Genomic DNA, 23,489 nt, shown 5'->3' with positions numbered 1-23,489 from the left:
CCTATACTCTATCAATCCCTGATAGGGAAGGCATAGCCTGCAGTTCAAATGTCATCTTAGCTTTTCCTCTCTAGTTATTTGCTAATTCCTAATTCCTTAGTTCCTTTGCCAGTTTTCTCCAGTAAATTCAATCCCCCTCTTACGTATTCTATGTACCCTTAATTGCATTGTGGCTTTATCTGAAGTCGTTACTGGATGCGAGTAGAAGCTTTCAATTAAATGCATCTGTTCCTGTGAAATACTTGTGTCTACTCCAGTTATTGTACCTTACTGTACTTTGGCAAATAATATGTAAATTTTGAAAAGTCCAGGACCAAACACAGCTTCTATGGAACCATCTTTAATAAAACAAACTTAAAAAGAAAATTAAAAAGAGGTTAGCACTTTCATGCCTTGCAATAGGCACTTCATCAGACAAACTAAGAACAAACACATACATCCTATATAGCAACACTAATTAATCAATTAAGCAATTTATGATCTTTAAGAAATGGTTTCAAGGGCACATACCCATTCAACCCTGGATACTTATGTGCCTGTAGCAGCACTATCCATCTACTTTCAGCTTTCTCTGCCTTATTATTTAAATCCGCACCTTGTTTATCAGCATGACACATTGTAAAACCATAAAACAAAAAGAATGACCATTATGTGCAGATACATGATTATACAAAGCACTGGTGGAATCTTAGTGCCTAATATAACCTATATGCTCAAGTAAGCGTTCCCTCAAAGTCCTCATAGTTTTTCCAACATAAAAACTATTACATTTCATGCAGGTAGCAAGATAAACTAGATTCTTACTCGAACAGTCTGCATAAAATTTGGGTAGGAATATGTAAATACTCTCAGAATTCCTGCTACTGAAATCACATCTACCGTCCCAAATATTTTCATAAATTTCTTCAGAAATCCACTCTTTTTACAACATGTTCCCAGCAAGGTTCCCAGATACAGCCTCACTGTCGTAAATCAAGGTCTGGTCCCCCCCATAAGTAATATTCTCTGATGGAAAATTATTATTTCTACCAAAATTTTCTTAAGCTCCATCTTCTTCTTTCGGCTTTTCCCGGTTAGGGGTCACCACAGCGGACCACCTGTCCGCTCATGATTGGCAGTAGAGTTTTACAGTGTCGAGTTGCCAGCCCGGCACCCAACCTTCCACGGGAGGCACACATGCACGCACTCATGCCTAGGGCCAATTTAGAGTGTCCAAACCACCTACAGCATGTCTTTGGGATGTAGGAGGAAACTGAAGCACCTGGTGGAAATCCACGCGACCACAGGGAGGACATGTAGACTCCGTACAGAAGGCACCCCAGCCGAGGATCGAACCAGAGAACCTCTTGCTGTGAGGCGACAATGGTAACCGCTGCACCACCATGGCATAATAGCAGTTTTAAGCGGAATATAAATATATGCCAGTGTAATCCTCCTCTCATGCCAGTAGACCTGCACTACCACAAATTTATCAATATTATGTTATTTTTCCTCTTTTATCACTATTAGAGCTCCTCTAGCAATTAGTATAAGTACTCCTGGTTTCCTTTGCCCCTGATATACTGCAGAATATTCATCTTGAAATCCTTTCTTTGTCAAATTCACAAGCTCATTTCTTTCTAAATGTGTCTCCTGTAGCATTGCTATTTGTTTTCTGCATTTCTTAAATTAATTCAATACTCTTACCTTTTTGTCTATACCTGTGAGGCCATTCACTTTCCAAATTAATATAGCTAGAACAGCCATTATGATAAGAAGTTATTCCCATCTATTATATATATATAGCAGCTTTTTAAATGTGTATTTCCAGCTTTTATGTTACATGCACCCACTAATGTTTGGCAGGTTGAATCTTTATACAGTTGCTTCTTGTAATCTGCATTTGAACCTGTGTCACACTTTACAAGACTTTTTGTTTTAATGAAAAACTTCAAATAAAACAGAACACCCCATAATCTATTAAACAAACTCATAAAGCTATGTACATGTTCAACAAATTAGCTTTAACCTTCCTGGCAGGAACAAGTGCCCCAAATCAACAGCTGCACCCATAGACATTACTTGATCTAAAATTAAGGTTATCCAGGCTGTGCTCTTATTTACAGTAATTGTTGTCCATTTTTGTCTTATATTTATTCTCCTCCCAGTTGTGAAAAAAACAGCTTGCAAGCTTTCAGAAAATATTAACTTTTAGCCTTGAGAAAAAGTGCACTATCTTTAAATAAAACTGAATTGTACACTGTTCTATAAATGCATTAAAGAATTTAGGTACCAGAAAAGCTGCTCTTATTTACTTACAATAATTCCAAACTTTATTTTTACTAAGCTGCTTGCCCTTGTACTTTTCAGTTTTACATTTCTCTCAAACAATGCCCAGACATATTGAGATTTCCTTCATCTTTAGTTAGCTTGCTTCCATGGAAAAATAAGAACAGAATGTACAGCTGCCTTCAGCTGCAGACTTCTCTATTTAAACTGAACATTTACTTGCTAAAGAAAAAACATTCATTACTTTCACAATGGTATCTGTTTTAAAGCCCACTCACTTGCACAAAAAAACTTGTCATTAGATTAAGTGAAGGGCATTAATCCAGACATTCACCAAGTAAAAGAAAACATCTCAACTCTACATATATGATCAGTGTACTTTTGCATCCCATCCACCACCACAAAAGCCGAAGATTACAGCCTATTAACTTAAACATGTTTTTGTTCTGCCTTTTTTCTCTTTTTATATTACATTGGCTACATTTCTTAAAACAGTGAAAAAAAGTACTCATTTCACTTAGTATCTTTATCAAGTACAATAATCAATGAAAAATGTTTTACTATATAACATGCAACTTATATCATGAAATGTTTTATACAAATAATATTAAGAACAAAAATTGTTTTATATACAGTTAGCTTGTTTTCCTTTTAGTGTCCTTCCAAACATTAATGACATGGTGTGGTAAAAGCCTTTCAGTCCCTCCACATGTTTAACAAAGTCAACAGAAAGTTCAATCTTTCACTGCCTTTTTTTTGTAAAGCCTCATTTCACAAACATGATGGATGCTTTATAGTCTCACCTTTATTCATTCATTTCAGTGTTGCTAGTCTTCTTCCTGTTCATCTCCATTTCCCAACCTTAGACTCTGATTCAAGTCCAAGGTATGCTCGATTCTTCTAGTCAATTCCTGTGCTTTTTTTTCTCTCTCTCTCAAGCATTTTCTTTTGGAACACCTGAAAAGGTTTCCCCAGCAAAGTTTCTCTATGAGCTTTATTATCAGAAGAATGAGCAGCAGAGTCTCCTTCTGATAGCTGGCTCACTTTTTGTTGGAAAAACTTTTGCATTTCCTCCTCAACCTGTTCTGCAATAAAGAAAACATCTTTGATCCCCCAGAAAATAACATTCTGAAGACAGCTGGGTACAGCAGCTTCAATCTCACACTTGCCTCTTAAAATTCCCTGATTTCAGTGATAAATTTGTTTCTTTTCTGCCTAGTGTACAGTGAATAATCATTTTCCACAAACAGTCTACTGTCTCCAATTTTTAATACTTTGCCTTTCTGCAACAGTTTTGTCAGGGTCAACTCCTTCTGTTGGTATGACTGCATCTTTGCTAATACACGTCGTGGCTGATTTCTTATGGCCAGGTTTGGAGCATGCTCGTGATGTGCCCCTTCAATTAAATTTTTTTGCTATGGAATACCAGCCCAGTTACTTATTTGTGGTTTAATAAAAATAATACATTGTATAGCTTCCAATTTCTCTTGTACAGCAGAAAATCTCAGGGTTTCTCTTCATGATCTGTCCTCCAACTCTTATCATTTTTTGAAATAACTCTTCTTGAGCAGTATCATACTCAACTCAGCTAGCCTTTTCTTCATTTTGACCTCTGATTTTTGCAGTTTTCTCAGTTCATCTGAATAGCTGATAAAAGCTTCTTCCATTTTTTCAGGCTTTTGTTATTTGAGTTGATATACTCCCTCAGTGTTTCATTAATTGTAATCCGCTCTGAGCACATTTGATTTATTTTTTCCTCTATATTACTGCAAGCTATCTCTTATCAAAGCTGGAGCTTGCCTTGCTTTTGCTGAACAGCTGCAGGATTTGTCCCAGAAAGTGTTTTTTTCTTCACCTTTTCTGGTTGAGTTTCTTCTTTGCTAGCATCCAGGCAGGCAGTGTACTTACTAGCCAGTAAGTGAATTTTACTAAAGCTGGCAGAATTACTGACCCTCACCTATCGTTTTTTTTCACATTGAGAGAGCTGAAATTAAGTTAATTAGTGCACAGTCATCTTGAAAGTTGTTTAACAAAGACTTGTTAATCGCTTTCTGATGTCAGAAAGTTGCTTCACAAAATTTTCTTTTCCAAAATTTTAGAGCATAATCACAGTGCTCCATGCACTACATTAAAACTTCATTATGACACACCTGCTGCATCAGATTTCGTAACATCCTCTCCTGCTTAAGAGTTGTGTAATTTCCAGTTTTAATTGTTATCAGTACCAAAAGGAGTTTTTCATTATAAGGCTCCTTGTCAGCTATATTTTGTCAAGTCTCTGTTCCTTGAAGCTTTAAAAAAGGATCAAAGCATAAACTCAATAAAACATTTTATTGCTTCTTGCACCACCACAGTGAGGAAGCTGCCTTCCACAACTCTGTTAAGTATATACATTTAATCTACTATTGCACAACTATGGAGAAAAGAGAAAATTATGTAAGAAAAAAACAATCATTAGAAAATCACACAAAGAAACTGCATTGGTATTATGAAGAGCAGTGATTAGGGAATTCAGTGGAACAAAGCAGAACTCCATCTTTTAGGACCTTGTTTATGACACACTTGATAAGTAGTAAGGAAGCCCTACCATCCTATCCCATTCCCCTATCAAACCATCAGGATCAGTATTAGTTTGCCAAGTCACATATGATAAAGAATATGTTAAACTTCCTTTTTAGACCCTGGAAGCCTTCACAACCCCAAAAAATGCAATTGATCACCTATCACCATTTTCTCACATACCCAATATTCAACAGAAGTAGACAGAAACATTTTCGCTAGGCAGAAAATGGAGTAAAAATATTTTTAAAGGTACCCTAGTTAAATATTATGTATTTCTGATACTTTATTGAGCATCTAGGTAGTTTTCCCATGGTTTTCCATCTTTTGAAATTATTAATGAAAGTGCTGTATTCAGTTTTGTTTCTTTAGATATTAGAAAGAGAGTTCCATTAGTGACACTAGGGCACAAAGTATCTCCTGCTGAATGTGGCGATTTTCTGTAACTGTACTAGGCAGAGAAGTTGATGCATGTGGAGCTTGTGGCAAGGGGAAATGTGTAGCTATGAGATACAGTGGAGAAGAAACTGGGGTACAGTAGTATAAAACAGAGGAAAAGTTTTATTACATTATTGTAAAAAAGTGACAGCATTTTCTTTAGTGAGAAGCAGTGATTTTCAAAGTATAAACAGGCAGCTGAAAAGAGATTGTAACCACAGCGTGTTACTTAAGGATGCAAAGGAAGAATGTTTTAGATGAAGAATGAAGATCTGCTTGAAAATGAGGAATTTGGCATGAAGACAATAGACTCATTTGGAGTTATTTTAGCATTCCCAGTCAAGCTCAGTAAATCAAAAGGCACAACAGCATCTTCTAAAAAGTAAGGAAGGTGCAACCGTCATGACCCACTATCCCCTTTGAAATGACTATGAAACAAGGATTGCATCATTCAAACTACCAATCAAGTGACACACACTTCATATACAATGAAAACAGAACTTTATCAGAATCACATGCACATAGACATGAGCAGTTTTTATTAAAAAAAAAAAAAAGACAAATCATTTAATCACCATATCCAATCAATGTTAAAATTCATTAACTCAATCGAAGAAACAAAAAAAAACTAACAAAACTCAAATTAATGCATCTACATAATAAAAAACATTATTTCTACAATAAACCTGAATATTTCATTTTTAAAATACAACTAATAGACAACATGCCATTAAGACCCAGAGCTGTCTCTGCATTTAATTTTACTTCACAACAAAGCTCGTTTCTCAGCGTCTTGATTTAAATTGTGAATTTTTACATCTCGTAGGCTTCTTTGGTCATATACAGTGAAGCAGATGGCATAGTGATCACAGCCATAAGCTCCAGTATCTGGAAAGTGCTTCTCCACAAGTTTTTTTTTCTGTAACATCTTGAGCACCCTGCATCAATAATTTACTACAGACAAAAGTTCTCACCCAAACCTGAAACTACATCTAGGCAGACCCAAGTTCAAGATGAATGTAAGTGAAGTGCAAAACAGATGAACACTGCTTCATGATGAGAAATCAAAGACAGTGTCTAGCTAAGGATGCTGGTTAGACACCTGCTATATCAACCAATCAAACCAGAAAACAAATAAATGCATCAGTTCCTTCTACCTCAGTGTAGCCTGCACTGAGGGGAAGAACATCTGTGATATGCTAGGTGCCCAGCCCAGTGTAAACAGTAAGATAAGAAAAGGATCAATGACATGGGTACACAAATGTGTCTGGGTTTATTTTCTACAGCTGCATCAAAGGTAAGTACAAATCTGGAAAATAAAGATCTGTTCATGGACGGCATTAAAATAAGACCAGAAGTGTCAACTCAAGGGACTTGCAATACCAACCTCCAAAGAGATCATACTAAATTTTGGAGGTAGACCGAGAGGTGGCAACTATAGTTTAACAAAGAAATAAAAAAAATTGTGCTTTGGGAAGAAAAGTCCACAACTAGTATACAGATTAAGTTCTAGAATTCTGACAAGTACTTTGCAAGAAAAAAGATTTTGAGGTGGTTACTAGTAAGCACTAAACCATTCCACACAATGTGCTGCAGATGTTGCTAAGTTAGGCTATGTTAACGTGTATAGTAAAAGTATACATGCACTGGTGCAGAATCATTTGGAGTATGGTATTCAGGTCCGACATCCTTAGAGACAAAAGAACAAACAGTTGCAAAGAAGGGCTCAGAGACTGGCCATTAGGCTGACAGAAGTAATGCTGTGGATGGAGTGTGGAAAGATAAATGGAGATCAAGGAGAATGTCTATGTTGCAAGACCGAACAGAGATTGGGAATGTGATTTGGACTTAGCCCTCTGCAGGCTAATATTACAAGCATGAACAAAAACCTGAACCAAAATGAATGGAATGGAGGGAGCAACACTATTAAATAAATGATATATAGCAAATTTAAGTAAAAATAGAAAAATATGTTCACTATAGAAAGGGTAATGGTGCCACACAGTAAGATGTTAGGGGAGGTAATGAGGTGCCATCTGTGGATACATTTAAGAAGGCAAAAGACAGGCACTGAACACTGGGATGCATATTGTACAGCAAATGTGTAGGCATGATGAACTAAATGGCCTCAGAGACCTGTGGCAACACATTCATATGGAACTGGTATGAAGGCATTTCAGACAAAAGTGCAAACCTTCCAAGGGTTTCAAACCTAAAAATAATTCACTATTGGAGTTCCAAGATGGCCACTGCTCAAGAAGCATTTTAAGTGGAGCTCTATCAGCAGCAAAACAAATACTTGCTGAAAACAGCCAGTAAAAGAAGACATTTTCATTTAACTTCCATTCCTGGCTAAAGATTATTCTGTCTAAATGTCATAAAAATGTGGAGGAAATAAAGATAAAGTGAAGAAAAAGGGGACAGGAGAAAACTATGTCAGACCTCTGTACAGGAGGATGCAAGTTAAGGATTCAAACTAGTTTGAAGACAAAATTATTCAGATTGGAGCTCGGGCCGACTGCGGGTCACCTGCCAGCGGGATGACCCAAGTGTAGTGACTGCAAAACTGAATACACTCGAACATCTACATTTATGGTAGGTACACAACTGTACTTTTCCTGTGGTGGTTGAATGTTTGAAGTGGCTTATTCAGGTAATGGGACATTCATTTCTCCAGTGTCCTGTTTGACTGCAGTTAAAACAAGTATTTAATTGTGGTGCACCTTCCGGTGCCTGTGATGAATTGGGTGGGGCAGTAATAATTTTGCTGATTTGCTTTAAGAATTGGACTCTGCCTCTTCTCCCATGATTTCTTCCCTGCCCCTGCCCTTAGAAGTTGGTATTGAATTTGAAATTTCTTTTCTTCCCCAGTGATGTCTGCTACGTACTGTGCGTGATTTACAGTTTCATGAATGCCTAAACTTGGCCAGTTCAAACAAACCTTTTTACTCTATTCTTGTGCATGTGGTAACAAGCCCTCTGCAAACGCTGCTGACAAATACCTTCTTTAGGCACTTTCTGAGAGGGCTTCAAATTCATCCACATCAATAGATTCAGAAATAGCTTTTACTGTTGCCCAGCTGGGGGCAGGGGTGCACTCTCTGGTAATGGTTTTTAAGATGCCATGTCAAACCCAGAGCTGTTGGACATGCTACACTTAAAGAAATCCCAATCCCTCAGAGCCACACGCTCCAGGGATCTAAACCTTGTCATCACAATAAACAAAACATGCTGGAGGGATAGGTTCCTGACCCAGAGACTCCTCAGACTCTGGAATAGACTGCCCATACATGTCAAGCAGAGCACCTCTTTGGCCCTCTTCAAAAAGAACCTTGACGTTTGGATGGAGAAAGGAAATTCACCCCGGGGATCATGTCAGTCGCCCTGCTAGACAGGGGTCCAGGGAAGTAAATAGTGTGGGAAGAAATAGCCAGGGAATTGTTATGGCTAGGTTTGTATAAGGCCCTAGGGCCGATAGCCTAGTACCAACCTATGAACCTATGAACCTATAAGATACACTTAGAGCTCTTTAATAAATGGGACCCCAGAGGAATTTATACAATCTAAAAAACTGTAGCTATATATATACTCATACAGATGCTAATTACCTACTTATATCTTAACAATCAGTTAAGCAATGCCTTCCAATTAAAGTCTTCATTCAACCCAAATGGAGACATTGTTTTAAAATTCAAAATATACATAGCTTCTTTTTGTAATAAAAGTGTTTTAACATTCACATTATAATGTGTAGAAGAACAAACCTGTTCTAAAACAGTTCCTTTAAGACAATTACTATTGTCCCCATGAAATTGTGCAAAATGCAAAGCTATTGGGCTTTCTTCATTGCCATTATTTATATCCCTGATGTGCTCTAAGAGCCTCACCTTAAACGCCCTTTTAGTCTCTCCAATGTAAAATTTTTTACATGGACATTGTAGGGAATAAACACCACCTACTGAATTGCAATGAAAAAAGTTTTTAGTACTAAATTTTATATTATTGATAAAAGCAAAATATGGCACAATGAACTTGCAAGCTTTACACCTTCCACAGGAAAATGTACCAACTTTATCAAGTTCTTTATACAAAACAAGTGGAGGTAAACTAAATTTACTCCTAACCAGAAAATCTTTAATATTTTTACCCCTACGATATGAAAATTTTAAATTTAACTTTAGCCATTGTTGAACACTATTTAAGGAACACAGATAATTCCAGAATTGGATAACAATTTCAATAAATTTCATAGTGAAACAGCCAAAGGTAGTAACAAAATATATAGTCTCCTTTTTCTCCTGTGATCTATCATACAAATTAACATCAGACCCATGAATAACAGGAAATGTGGGACCTGATTGTTTTTTGCTACTAAACAGCCTATTAAAGCTATTGCTTAAAATTTCATTGCTGCAACCCCGGGCTAAAAATGATTGCACCATGGACCTTAATTCTTTATGAAATACTTCAGACTTATTACATAATCTATGAATTCTTAACATTTCCCCATACGGGAGAGCATTTATTGTATGCAAGGGGTGGCCACTCGTACCATGTACGTACTGAAACCCCCCTACAAACTTCCTGTTTAAAGAGGTAACCAAATTAGTACCATCAGAAATGTCTAATACTACATCCAAAAAAGGAACAATAGTCCCAACTTTCAACCCATCAAATTGTAACATATATCTATTATTGTTGAGATCAATAAAAAAATCCATTATGGCAGACTTGCTACCATCAACTAAAAATATCAAATCATCAACATACCTGTGATAATGAATTACATGTGTATGGAAAAAATTGTGTTTATAAATAACTTCTAACTCAAACAACCCCATAACAAGATTAGCATACGTACATAAGATCAGTACGTACATGGTACGAGTGGCCACCCCTTGCATACAATAAATGCTCTCCCGTATGGGGAAATGTTAAGAATTCATAGATTATGTAATAAGTCTGAAGTATTTCATAAAGAATTAAGGTCCATGGTGCAATCATTTTTAGCCCGGGGTTACAGCAATGAAATTTTAAGCAATAGCTTTAATAGGCTGTTTAGTAGCAAAAAACAAGCAGGTCCCACATTTCCTGTTATTCATGGGTCTGATGTTAATTTGTATGATAGATCACAGGAGAAAAAGGAGACTATATATTTTGTTACTACCTTTGGCTGTTTCACTATGAAATTTATTGAAACTGTTATCCAATTCTGGAATTATCTGTGTTCCTTAAATAGTGTTCAACAATGGCTAAAGTTAAATTTAAAATTTTCATATCGTAGGGGTAAAAATATTAAAGGTTTTCTGGTTAGGAGTAAATTTAGTTTACCTCCACTTGTTTTGTATAAAGAACTTGATAAAGTTGGTACATTTTCCTGTGGAAAGTGTAAAGCTTGCAAGTTCATTGTGCCATATTTTGCTTTTATCAATAATATAAAATTTAGTACTAAAAACTTTTTTCATTGCAATTCAGTATGTGTTATTTATTCCCTACAATGTCCATGTAAAAAAATTTACATTGGAGAGACTAAAAGGGCGTTTAAGGTGAGGCTCTTAGAGCACATCAGGGATATAAATAATGGCAATGAAGAAAGCCCAATAGCTTTGCATTTTGCACAATTTCATGGGGGCAATAGTAATTGTCTTAAAGGAACTGTTTTAGAACAGGTTTGTTCTTCTACACATTATAATGTGAATGTTAAAACACTTTTATTACAAAAAGAAGCTATGTATATTTTAAAATTTAAAACAATGTCTCCATTTGGGTTGAATGAAGACTTTAATTGGAAGGCATTGCTTAATTGATTGTTAAGATATAAGTAGGTAATTAGCATCTGTATGAGTATATATATATTGCTACAGTTTTTTTGTGTGTTATACTCCTTGAAGGCTTTGGCCGAGACGTCAGAGAACTAAAGTTTTATATTAAACCTTTTGGTGGATTTCGTGGTTGTTGTTTTTCTACATTTTGTTCCTGTGTCCTGGTTTTCTGAATTTATACAATCTAATGGGGAGTGACTGGAAAATTTTAAGAATACACAGAATAACTACTCCAATGTATGAGCAAAGCTGCAAAAGTCAAAAAGGGAAATTAAAGTCAGACTGACAGAAAATATGGCATTCAAAGTTGACCTGTTACAAAAATGGTCGATCTGGAGGACACAGCAAGGAGGGAAAATACAAGGTTTACAGGCAAATCTGAGAAGCTAGAATGAACAGACTGTATAAAATTTGTGAAGACCAATATCAGAAACAGGACTGGTGTCCCACAGTAGTCATACTGACAGAAAGAGCCCACCATGCTTATGTCATAAGAAGTATTTTAAGAAAGCAGCTGAGACCAATACTTATGAATACACAAACATACCAGCAAAATGGAATGTTAACAAAAATTGGGACAGATAGAAAAGGTTTTTAAAGTTGGAGACACCAGCATATTTGTATGAAATGAAAGAAACAAGACACATTTATTTTGGTCATGAAAGAATGTTGGCAGGCTGTGGTTAGGATTAAACTGTTGTATTAGCAGTATTCAGAGTGTTTTTTTTTTTTCTTGAGGGCTCAAAGATATTTACAGTGGTTGACCAGACAATGAAAGGAATTGAGCAATTTAACCAGCAAAAAAGGAATAAGCAGGGAGATGGGGACCAGCTGCAAAGCCATCTACAAACATTGGTAACCTAAAAAGACATGATGCCAGTGAAACCCTTCTTTTTGTTCCAAAAGAAGATGCTGGAAAAACAAAGGAGTATTACAAGAATGGAGCAAGGGAACTGACAAAAAAGATGGAGATGAAAGGTAAACTGTCTCAGGAGGACTGAAGCAGAAGTGGACCTGTAATTTAAGTGGAAGAAATGCAATGGATGAAATCGAGTAACCATCTGATATTACGAGATTCACTAGTGAGAATACTGGAAGAACAAGACTAAATGACAGAAAATACATACATATATATATATATATATATATACTAAGTCTGGGACTGCTGTTTCTTCGAGTATTCCATTTTTCTGAAATATGGTGATCTCAGCATTGGTATGCATAAATTTGGGGGGGGTTAGGGGCTTGTCCCCCACATTCAGTGGTACAGAGGGGCTTGTCCACTGCAAAAAAGCAGCTTTAAAGAAAAGTAGCAGTGGTGAATCTGAAATAAAACAAGCTATTTTGAATAAGATTTTATGTGAACTGCAATTTGCCTGTAGAGTATGATAATATAATTGTATTTTGCTAGATTACAATGGTGTAGAAGTGGCACCGTGGATAGAGTTGTCACCTCACAGCGAGAGGTTCCCCAGATTGATTGGCTGAGGTGCCTTCTGTGCAGAGCCTACATGTCCTCCCTGCGTTCATCTGGGTTTCCTCTGGATGCTTTAATTTCCTCCCACATTCCAAGGATATACAGTAGGTAGATTGGACACTCTACAGTTGGCTGTAGGTGTGAATGTTCATGTGAGTGTGTGGTCTGGAAGAACCACCACAGCAGGGCTAGCCACCCAGCAAAAATGGGAAAAATGGGCTGTGGATGAATGGATGGAGATATTACTGACGAAAACACAAGTACAATTGTTTGTTAATATCTAGAGAAATACTGTTAAACAAATTAAACAGGAATAATGAAAGCATTCATTTTCTGATCAGGCTAAATTAAATAATGTTTCTGTAGGAAGGATATGTAGAAAAATGTTAAGTGGTTCACTTGGGATTGCTAAGAGTTGTAATATGAGGCAGTGAACTAAAAATTATTTTCTGCAACTTAGAAGTTAGAATGTACAGAAAATCTGCTGTGATTGTTATGCAGCAAAGTACATTTATACAGTATGTTTAGCTACAGCTTCTATGTCAGTAATTTAGGGTTGAAGTCATGTGATGAAAGGAGATACTGCCAGTATACCTAGATGGAGTTTTGTAAATAATTACATCATTGGTGAATATCGAAATGATTTATATAAGATGCTTGTGTTAGAAATGTATTAGAACTGTATGTCATGTGTATATTAAACTGCTTGTGCTGACGTGTGCTGAAAAGGTACTTGTAGAGTACTGTGCTTGAAATGTAATCACAGTGTGCCCTACTGGAAGAGAATAGAAATGTACATGCACTATTGTAACTAAATGTATATATTTCAACAGAGGAAACTGGAATACAGGAGGGTTACCTTCATTTCAGCAAACATCAGAAAAATAACTGAAAATAAATTACTTTATGGCTAGGCCATAAAATATGGTATCTTTCCATTTTCAACACAGCAAGAGACACACTGTCTGTACTAGGAAACTTTCTGTATTGTCTTTAGAGTGAACTAATTACTAGTCTTGAAAGCATGAAGGAATGCAATTGTTTTAGGACTTCCAGCATCTGCCAGATATCTGAGGAGTAGCCTTTGTCTGTATATTTTTACAGGTAGATGCTAAAATACTGCAGGCTTCAGCAATGAGGATTTTAGCCTGGGGACTAGAAGTCAGATGACAAGATGTAATGTCATTCTGCAAGCTATCACAGCAGTAATATTTGAGATATTATTTTCAGAAGTCTCTTAATGAGACTGAGCATTCTGCATTCTGTCTTGGACATAACTAGAAGATCCATTCACCACATCTGCCTTGCTCTATTAGTAAGTTTTTAGTTATAGTAATTCTCTTAGATACAGTCAGGAATATAGTCAATCTTAATGTAGATACTTTTTCTTTATTTGACACTGTCCTGCAATCCTGCTTTAAATATTTCCTGTGGTTCTGAACTCCGATGTCAATGTGAATATATATTTAGTATTGTCTTGTTCTTTTATTATTTACTATTAAATATATTTAAACCTTTCATTGCGGTTGACCTGTATAGAGACATTTAAGTTTGGAGAATACTTGGATATTTATTTGGTGACACTGTGTGGGCCACTCCTAATAGCCTTGCTCTTGGTCAAACTACCACTTGTGTTAATATTAACATTACACAGCAAGTTTGGACACCCTTTGTTAATGGCCTTAAAGTAGTTGACTGGTGGCAGTGGTAACTACTTTGCAGTCTGTCCAGAAAGGGGCATAGCTAGTAAACCTGTGCCAGCCTTTCCCAGGTGTGTGTGTGTGTGTGTAAATCAAACCTCGAGTGTGTGTGTCAGCTACATAGGCAGGGACATGAAGCAGTTGTTGGACAGAGAGAGTGCTGTAGGTCTTGGTTTGGTGACTCAGCTAAGATCTCAACTCTATCGCTGTGCCAGTGGGGAGTCTTACTGGGGATCTGGAGGAAGAGGAAGAAACCAGCCCTGGTCTGACTGTGGTCTCTGTGTGCTCTTAAGGGAAAATGAACTTGATGCAGAGAGCTGCATCTGGAAATACTGTGTGTGTACTTGTCATCCTCCCAGTAAATTTCCCCCACTGTTGCCAGTGGTGAGGATTGAGGCTATTTGATTACTGGTTGGCAGTGGTGGGTCGTCACATCATACATAATAGAGAGCAGGGAAAAGGGTCATATTTAGAGATCTTAAAATGGAAAACAATTTGCAAGTTGTTGCTTAGGATGGTAAAGAACTGAATTTATTTATTGGAATACATGGACTTTATCTACTGTTGAAAGCTAAGTCAATTAAAAAATAAGATTTAGAGGGTACCTATAAATTTCTGGTGATTTCACAAGCTGGTATTCCTATTAATAGACAACCCAGCAGCAGATACAGGAAGCAAAGGTCATCATTAATTAGACTGTCACCTCATTTAACTTACTGAATGGGATAAAACAAAAGAAGTCTTAAAGAACCAAAGTACTAACTTCCAGGGAAGGAAGTAATGTTAACCATTCACACAGCTGCAACTCTCTGATGGGTATAAGACATTGCAGTGGTTTACATTTTCACCTCACAGCAAGAGGTTCTCCTGTTCTATTCACGGCTGGGGTGCCTTCTTTGTAGAGTCGGCATGCCCGCTCTGCATTCATGTGGGTTTCCTCCCACATTACAAAGACACGCATCTAGAGCATTTCTCCCCGGGCCTCCGCTGAAAAATTGGCTTGTTCCAAGTCAGACTTTCCCGGTAAACAAATAAATAAAAATAAAAATTACAAAAATAAAAAGCATAACGCTGAAGAATATAAAAGGTGGCCCTGAAAATAAAATTTAAAGGGCTTGGTGTAAAATGTAATCAAATAAATGGGGAAATATGTGGGCTGTTTTCCTTGTTGGGAGGGAAAATGGTGACCAGGAAGAGTTGTTTGCTCAGGATGTTATTTCCTTTTGTAGATTATTAAAATTTGAAGCTATTTTTTTTTCATAATAAACAAGGACATAAAGGAATATGATTCTAGTTTTCATTTTAGAGCATTAACATTTACACTGCCTTACAATAAAAGTGTGGCAGTTTTTCAACAGCAAGTATTGAGAGATCTGCATTATTCATATGCTTCTGGTTTAAAATCCAAATTTTATAATTTGCCCCCCTCCCATAGACAGGCTTTAATGACTTTGCGGAATAATAAACAATTAGTGGTTAGTCCAGCTGATAAGGGAGGTGCTGTAGTTGTGTGGGATTGGACTATGTATACAGCTGAAGCCCACCACCAGTTATCTGACCAACTTGTTTATCAGCGCATATATTTGGACCCCACTACAAACGTCAAATCGGATAGAGATTTTTTTTTTTTTTGCAATTGGCTATAGAAGAGGGAATTATATCTAAAGTAATATAATTTCAACTTGCAGTCAAAGAGCCCAACAAACAATATTTTTATTTGTTACCCAAAACCCATAAACACTTAAATCAACCGCCTGGTCGACCAATAGTGTCAGGTAATGGCTCTTTGACTGAACCACTATCAGCCTTTTTAACATACCATTTAAAACCTTTGTTGGGTGTGTTAGATCTCTCATACAGGACATCACTGCATTTTTTTATATTTACCAAGACGTACAATTGGAACCAGGGTGGTACTTATGTACCTTAGATGTGTCAGCACTGTATACCAATATTCCTCAGTGGCAGGCCTTTTGGCATTGTGGTATTAGTTAGCTCATTATTCTCTGTATAGCCCAGGTTTCAATACATTTCTAATTTGATTAACAGAACATGTACTTACTAAAAATGTCTTTCATTTCAAGGACAAATGTCATCTACAATTAAAGGGAACTGCAACAGGGGCATCATTTGCACCAATCTATGCAGATCTATTTATGGTTTATGTTGCAGAACAAATTATTTATGATCCCACACATAATATTTATTTAGAGTCCATGGATATCTGGTGCCGTTATTTGGATAATTGTTTGTTAATTTGGGGTTCTGATACAAATTATATAATGGAATTTGTTGAATATCTTAATGAGAACAAATGGAGATTGCATTTTACACAATTTTGATTCCACACACATCACATTTTTGAATGTGGACGTTATGTGGAGCAAGATGGAACTTCAGCCACTAAAATTTTTAGGAAACATCCACAAACTAATACACTTTCACAGGCAAATAGCTGTCATCCACGTCATATTATTAAAAACATTCTGAAAGCCCAATTTATGCGGCTCTGTAGGATATGTTCTTCGACAGAACAGAACAGGAACTTACCAATAGATTTCTTGACCAGGGATATAGACATAAGGACATTATTCAATCTAGGGATGCAGTCAGAGAGATGGACAGGACAAATCTGCTTAAGTATAATAATAAAACAGGTTATAGACATTTGCTTAGATTTACTACTAGTTATGGTAATAATGCATCACTTATGATGCAACTTATACACAGACATTGGGTATATTATTGTCTGATGACACCTTGAGGGAATTTATACCCTCGAGGTGTTTCTCTTACAGAAAAGAGAAAACATTGGGAAATATGTTAAACCATCACAGGAAAGTGGACAATAGGACCATTGGGCTTCAGCAAACATTACAAGGGCAGATACTAAACGGCTGTCGTCCTTGCAATCATTGTAGTTTTTGTCAACATATATGTAAAACTACACAGTTTAGTAACCCAAAATACATCACATGCTTTTGATATACATGTTTATGGTGATTGCCAATCGGATTGGATTATTTATTTGTGTTTGAGTTCATGCCCTGCTTTTTATGTGGGTCAAACCTCCGGTCCACTAAAATTACGTATTTCTGAGCATCTTAGTGATGTTAAATGTGGCCACCAGTCAAATGCTTTATACAAACATAAAATTAAGCATCCCACTGCTAAGTTTAGATTCCTCATTATAAACAGAATTATGTTTAAAAGTGTTGACAAGGCATGTTGGCACACTATATTAAATAAGAAAGAAAAGAAATGGATTATCCTATTAGGAGCACTTTTTTCCCCAGGACTTAATGAGCACTTGTAATTAACAAATAAGAATTGTATAGTTATTATTTAAGGAGGGGCATGAGATAATGTGGGTATTGCACTAAAGTAGGCTTTGCAGCCGAAACCGGTATGCTTTATTTAACTCTATTTGGGGCATGGTTTTCAAGTGATTAAATTATTTGTGCTGACAAATGTGTGCTGGCTTTTTTGTTTTTTTAATGTTACGGTAACCCTGGTCTTACCAAAGGTGATGAAGTTAGAGACCCAACAGTTAAATTGTAAATATAGAGGAAGGGGAATAGAGGCAATGGGCAGTCAAGCTATAGGTAAGTCACTAGTGTCAGATGGTAGATTCATAGAAATTTGAAAATTGGGGGAAAGTAGCTGGAGAAAGTCAGTGAACTGAGGTACTATGAACAAAATTAAGAGAATGGAAGAATGCAAAAGAATTGTTTGGTTTACATGACAAGGATAGGCTTCCAACACTGGGAATAATATCAGAATATAGAAAGAGAGAGAGAGAGAGGAGTGATAGGTGAATGGATGCTCATAGTGGAATATGGAATAAATGAGAATAGATATGGCTATAAAAGGGGAGTTAATTAGCATGGTGTACAGAATTATACAAGATAGTTATAAAAAGCAATCAGAGAAAGCCAGGGAATACTAGGAGAAAGATTTGGGGTAAACACATAAGAAAGGATCACTGGGGAAGTCTGCAAGGCTTGGAAATACATGACTAAATCAAGAAAGATCAGGGTATTTGCATGGAAATGCATGCTTAGATATTTTTATAACCTGTACAGAAACTTCGCTCAGGTTCTGCTTACCTGCTTGAGATGTATGGGGAGAGAAAGATGAGAAGCTGGGAGCATGTCTTTGGGGAGTGTGCATAGCCGAACCAGTTTAAAATTTGCTGCAAATTGCTCTAGGGCAGATGCTAGGTGAATAGTTGGAGGCTGCTGAAGAGATGATACTGTTATCTTGGAATAAGGAACTAGAATGTCAGGACATAAGAAGCCTTATTAACTTCAGTTATGTTAGCAGCCAAAACAGCAATAACCAGAAAGTGAGAAATCAAGGGCTGGACAGAACTTGGAAGATATACTAGGTATTTTAAAGGGAATAAAGCAGTTGGAAGGAGGATTGCTAGATAGGGAAAATAATAAGATGTACCCTGAAATGGAATGTGTGGGACCACTGCCTTCATAATGGGCATCAGGGTGACAGGGAAGAAAGGAAAGCTGATGATAACTGAAAAAGGCACAAAAACAAAAGGGTAGTGAATGGAATGTAGGTTTATTAGTTGGATACTGATTATAGCTTGAAATGTTACAAAGTTTATGAAGAAAATGAACATGTAAACTCAATAAATATAGGATTATGATGATGATTCTGGATAAATGTTATTTGATAAATTGTGGGTTTAATAAAATTATGGTCATAAAATGAATTACTAATGATGCTTTTTGGGTGGGGGGCACCCAAACCTCCCATACAAGGAATCTTTGAACCCTGCATCATCTACTTAAGTATTCTTATCTCTAAGTCTAAAGAAGCCTGAGGTATGTTTCATCAGTCTCCCAATAGGATTTTTGGTTAAAAAAATACAATTCATGTTTTTTGCACCATGAATATCTGCAAGAATCATCAATTGCATGGTCATATGCATAAGCATAATTTCTACATTCAGAGGAGAAGAAGGTAGGAACAGGATAAAAACAGAAAGCGTACAGAGTGCATATGGGGTGAGCTCATAAATACCTTACAAATTTCTTCATTCTGCACATTCAGAAGGCAATTATCTTTTCTTAAGAACAATGCAATTTCTTCAGGTTTTATATTTTGTGAAAGTGATGGTGCTATACGTTCCAAAAGCTTTCTGTTGTCTTCCAGAGAGTCGATTTTACTAAAATCCCAGTCCTTTATTGCAACTTCAAGCCCGGTATAACCTGCACATGCAATAAAAATAAATCAGTATTCAGATGAAGCAAATGTATAAACAAAATAAAGGTACAAAGAATTTGTTACATTTCAGTAAATAATTTTGCACTCAATAATCCAGATAAGTTAACTTGAAAACATATTTTCTGTTTGTGAAAGCTTGGCTCCACTCAACTGCACAGATGTAAAATACTTTTGCATGCTGTGCTTAATATCCTTTACAAGTCTTGTGACTCTAGGAGGGATAACAAACTATGATCAATCTCCTGTTCACACTTCTGGGTAGATTACAGTGCCCAGCATGAAAGAGCAGTGTATCACTATAATCATATAATTCATTAGTGTCAGACAAGCAACCTCAACAAACTAGATATTCTGCAGTATGCATAAACCAGTCCCGCTCCCAAACATACATCTACACACACTGCAGTTGTGCTACGTTATATTCTTATGTTTCAGTGTGTATGTCTGTTGTGGGAGTATGAACCACTGAGACAAATGGAAGAATTCACTGGTGCATACACACTGGAAATTGAATTCTCCTACAGGGGATGTAAAACATCAGATTGGAGTGTGACTTGACAGCATGGTGCTTTAAAATTGCCCAAATAACAATACATGGTTAACAAGGAAACTGCCACTAATTCAAATTTGGACTGAAGAAATAAAAAGACAACAGGAAAGAAACAAAATAGGGAAATGCAAGGGCATGACCACATAAGGAGATGCATTGAGTTATGACATTCCAAATGAGGTGACAACACTTACATGTTTGACATGCGTTACACCAAAGGGTTCAAACTCACAATATGTATTTTTTAGCTTTCTATATAAGCAAGTACAAGTTGTGCCTTAAATCAGAGTACAAAATTCTTCACTTTAATGCTTCTTATACGACAGTATGATTCCATCTTCATGCCCCCACAGCTATGCAATTGTTTATTCAAATGTCTTACGAATATAATTCTGTGACGTCTACCAGAAGAAATGAGTTATGATTACATACATGTGCCACCTGTCCACAGTTTGTACCCACAACAGACAGTGATATCACTCCGGAAAACATTCTGCTCATGCCGTACTGCAGTCAGTATATCAAGGTGTACATCTGTGTTAGTGAGGTGCACAAGACCCAGCCATGATCAATGGTAAGAAATCCAAGGATCACACTCTCATGATTTGGTAACGGGCAATACATAAACTGGGTAATGTGACCCACTTCAGCTAAAGTCCACCGTGCATTTTGTCTAGCATATCTACAGGACAACCATGTGTGCATATATAGCCAGTGCCAGGCTGCCTAAAACACACTCAATAACCCTTCAGCAGTCATCTACAATACAAAGGGTATCAGACATGTCTCTCATCTCAGAGTCTAACATAATCTCCTGTTTAAGACACCTGCCATGGGTAATCTAGGTCATTTTGTTGGGCACACTGACTGTCAATGATGTCTAATAGCACACACTTCTACCCATTCTGAATCTGAGCAGTTAGGTTCCACCGTGGTTAACTCTGCATTCAGCTAACACCATAATTCTGTAATACAAGTCACATCATTGGACCCACGGCCAGAATCCTCACAAACACATTCCAACATGGCAACTGAGATGGATCTAAGCACTCAAGATAAGCCATGTGATGAAGCATGTTCCAGAAAACCTCACATGGATGCACAATGCTACCTACACCAGCGCCAACCACAGCAGCGCTGAAAAAGCAACTCACCTGTATCAAAAACTTACACAGCCATCCACCCATCTATGCTTATGACTCACATCAGACTTACACATACTCCACAGACAGACAGACATAGTGATAAATATGCACAGCATACTTGCCACAGCAGTCTAGTATCACTCAAGCACTCACATGAAGTAGGAATGGCATATCAGCCACATGCGTGTGCGTGTTTGGCACACGAGTGAAACTGACTTGGATAACTTTATTTTTCTGCATGCTGACTAGATTACAGAAACACGATTTCACAAATAAGGAAGTTCATGATATCCCCACCTCAGGTAAATGTCATGCAGTCTCAGTTCATCCAAATCCTATGCAGGGTGAAGACTATGACCAGAATAGCAATGGGCAGAAGATGGCTGATGAAATAGTTCCCCATGGTATCTATCCCTGGCTGTCTGCTTCAAAACAAGAGTCATGACTCTCCCTGGTAGTAGGACTGACTTGTACAGAACAGGATGATGTTGAAGACAGAATGCATACATAACATGAAATATGTTGTGTCCATGCGACATGCAAAAATACTGAATATGTTATTTCTGAGGGCAAGATGAAGATACAAAGGAACTACACTTCTTGCCCACACTATGGATAAAAAGGTTATCCCTAGCTACAACTAAGGAGGCATTGAAGTCTACCCATCATGTTAGTGGTATAGTAAGCCCTTTCCCAGTGTTCTGCAAAGTGGCTAAGTGAAACTAGCCTGCATATCCAAACTGTCATATTTGTGAGCCAGCACTTGCTTTGCTGCAAAATGCAGCACTGTCTACACAGCACATTCACCTAACCACCTGTACATGTGCATATTTAGCCACAGTCCACCATCTCTGACCTAGGATGGCCCAACAGTGTAGGGCCATCAGTATGCAGGGCCTCCAGCAGGACATTATTCTCATCTGCAGTAAAATTGTCCAGGGGCTATCATTGTCACTCCACTATAACAGCAGAAAATACAAAATAGAATCAAATAAAAATTTTGTGAGGGACAATAGCACAACACAATATTACTACACTAACAAATGAATGAGTGTGCCCATGGCCCACCTTGTTCACTCACTGGGTGCACCCATGGTATGTGCAAAATGTGTTTTTAGACCTGTTCAGAATGTCTATGACTGAAACAACAATTTTTACATGGATGAAAAACAAGCATGTTGCAATTTTGCCAGTCATTCTGACAGAGTTCGCACAACCTCAAGAAAGGGACATACCATTTCCCCTCTGTGTGTGCCATCTGAGAGTTACAATAATTAGACTAAATAGGCATAGGGGACACAAGTCTCCAAACTGAGGTGTCTTCCTGCAGGAAACAAGGATGCTGAGTGTTCAGTCATTGATCATGTCACATACACTCATGCTGCAAGGCATTCCTTACATCGATTGCCAACAGAAATACACTGTGCCTATGCATTACGGCAGATGCTAACCTTTTTCTATGCTATTTCACCGAGATGACAATACAGTTCTGTGTCACTGCAAGCCATGTTTGTTGCCCATGGATACCAACCACTGTTCTACTGTACGATACCCCAGGTGTGATTAATCATCTTCTGTATTTCACTGGTGTGTAGCAACTACATACAGTGGATATAAAAAGTATACACACCCCTGTTAAAATGCCAGGTTTTCGTGATATAAAAAAATGAGACCACAATAAATAATTTCAAACTTTTTCTCACCTTTAATGTGACCTATAACCTGTACAATTCAATTGAAAAACAAACAAATCCGTTAGGGGAAATAATATAAAAAATAAAAAATATACAATACGCTGGTTGCATAAGTGTCCACACCCTTAAACTAACACTTTGTTGTGTGTGCACACCCTTAAACTAAATCTTTTGCTTTAATTACAACATTCAGTCTTCTTGGGCACACACCTGACATCAATTAGAGACTCTGATTAACCCCAAATAAAGTTCAGCTGTCCTAATAGGATTTTTCTGACATTTATTCAGTTGCCTGCTACAACAAAAGCCATGGTTCACAGAGAGCTTACAAAGCATCAAAGAAATCTCATTGTTGAAAGGTATCAGTCAGGGGAAGGGTACAAAAAATTTCCACAGCATTGGATATACCATGGAACACAGTGAAAACAGTCATCAAAAAGTGGAGAAAATATGGGACAACAGTGACATTGCAAAGAGCTGGACATCCCTCCAAAACTGATGAAAAGACCAGATGAAAACTGGTCAAGGAGGCTGCCAAGAGATCTACAGTAACATTGAAGGAGCTACAGGAATTTATGGCAAGTACTGG

The 23,489-nt window shown here is 37.2% G+C and overlaps 1 protein-coding gene across 1 annotated transcript in view; it reads right to left on the bottom strand.

The window, feature by feature from the left end:
• Nucleotides 1-23,489, bottom strand: part of DDX58 (DExD/H-box helicase 58) — a 553,305-nt gene that overhangs the window by 447,832 nt on the left and 81,984 nt on the right. The window contains exon 3 of the mRNA XM_044061005.1: nucleotides 19,308-19,495. Coding sequence (XP_043916940.1) covers nucleotides 19,308-19,495 — 188 coding nt within the window. The remainder of the gene's footprint in view (nucleotides 1-19,307; nucleotides 19,496-23,489) is intronic.

This window comes from Protopterus annectens, chromosome 2.part0, assembly GCF_019279795.1.
Source record: "Protopterus annectens isolate FY-2018-M chromosome 2.part0, PAN1.0, whole genome shotgun sequence".
Taxonomy (NCBI): Eukaryota; Metazoa; Chordata; order Ceratodontiformes; family Protopteridae; genus Protopterus; species Protopterus annectens.
Note: the sequence above shows the minus strand (reverse complement) of the source record. Positions and strands in the feature narration are given on the sequence as shown.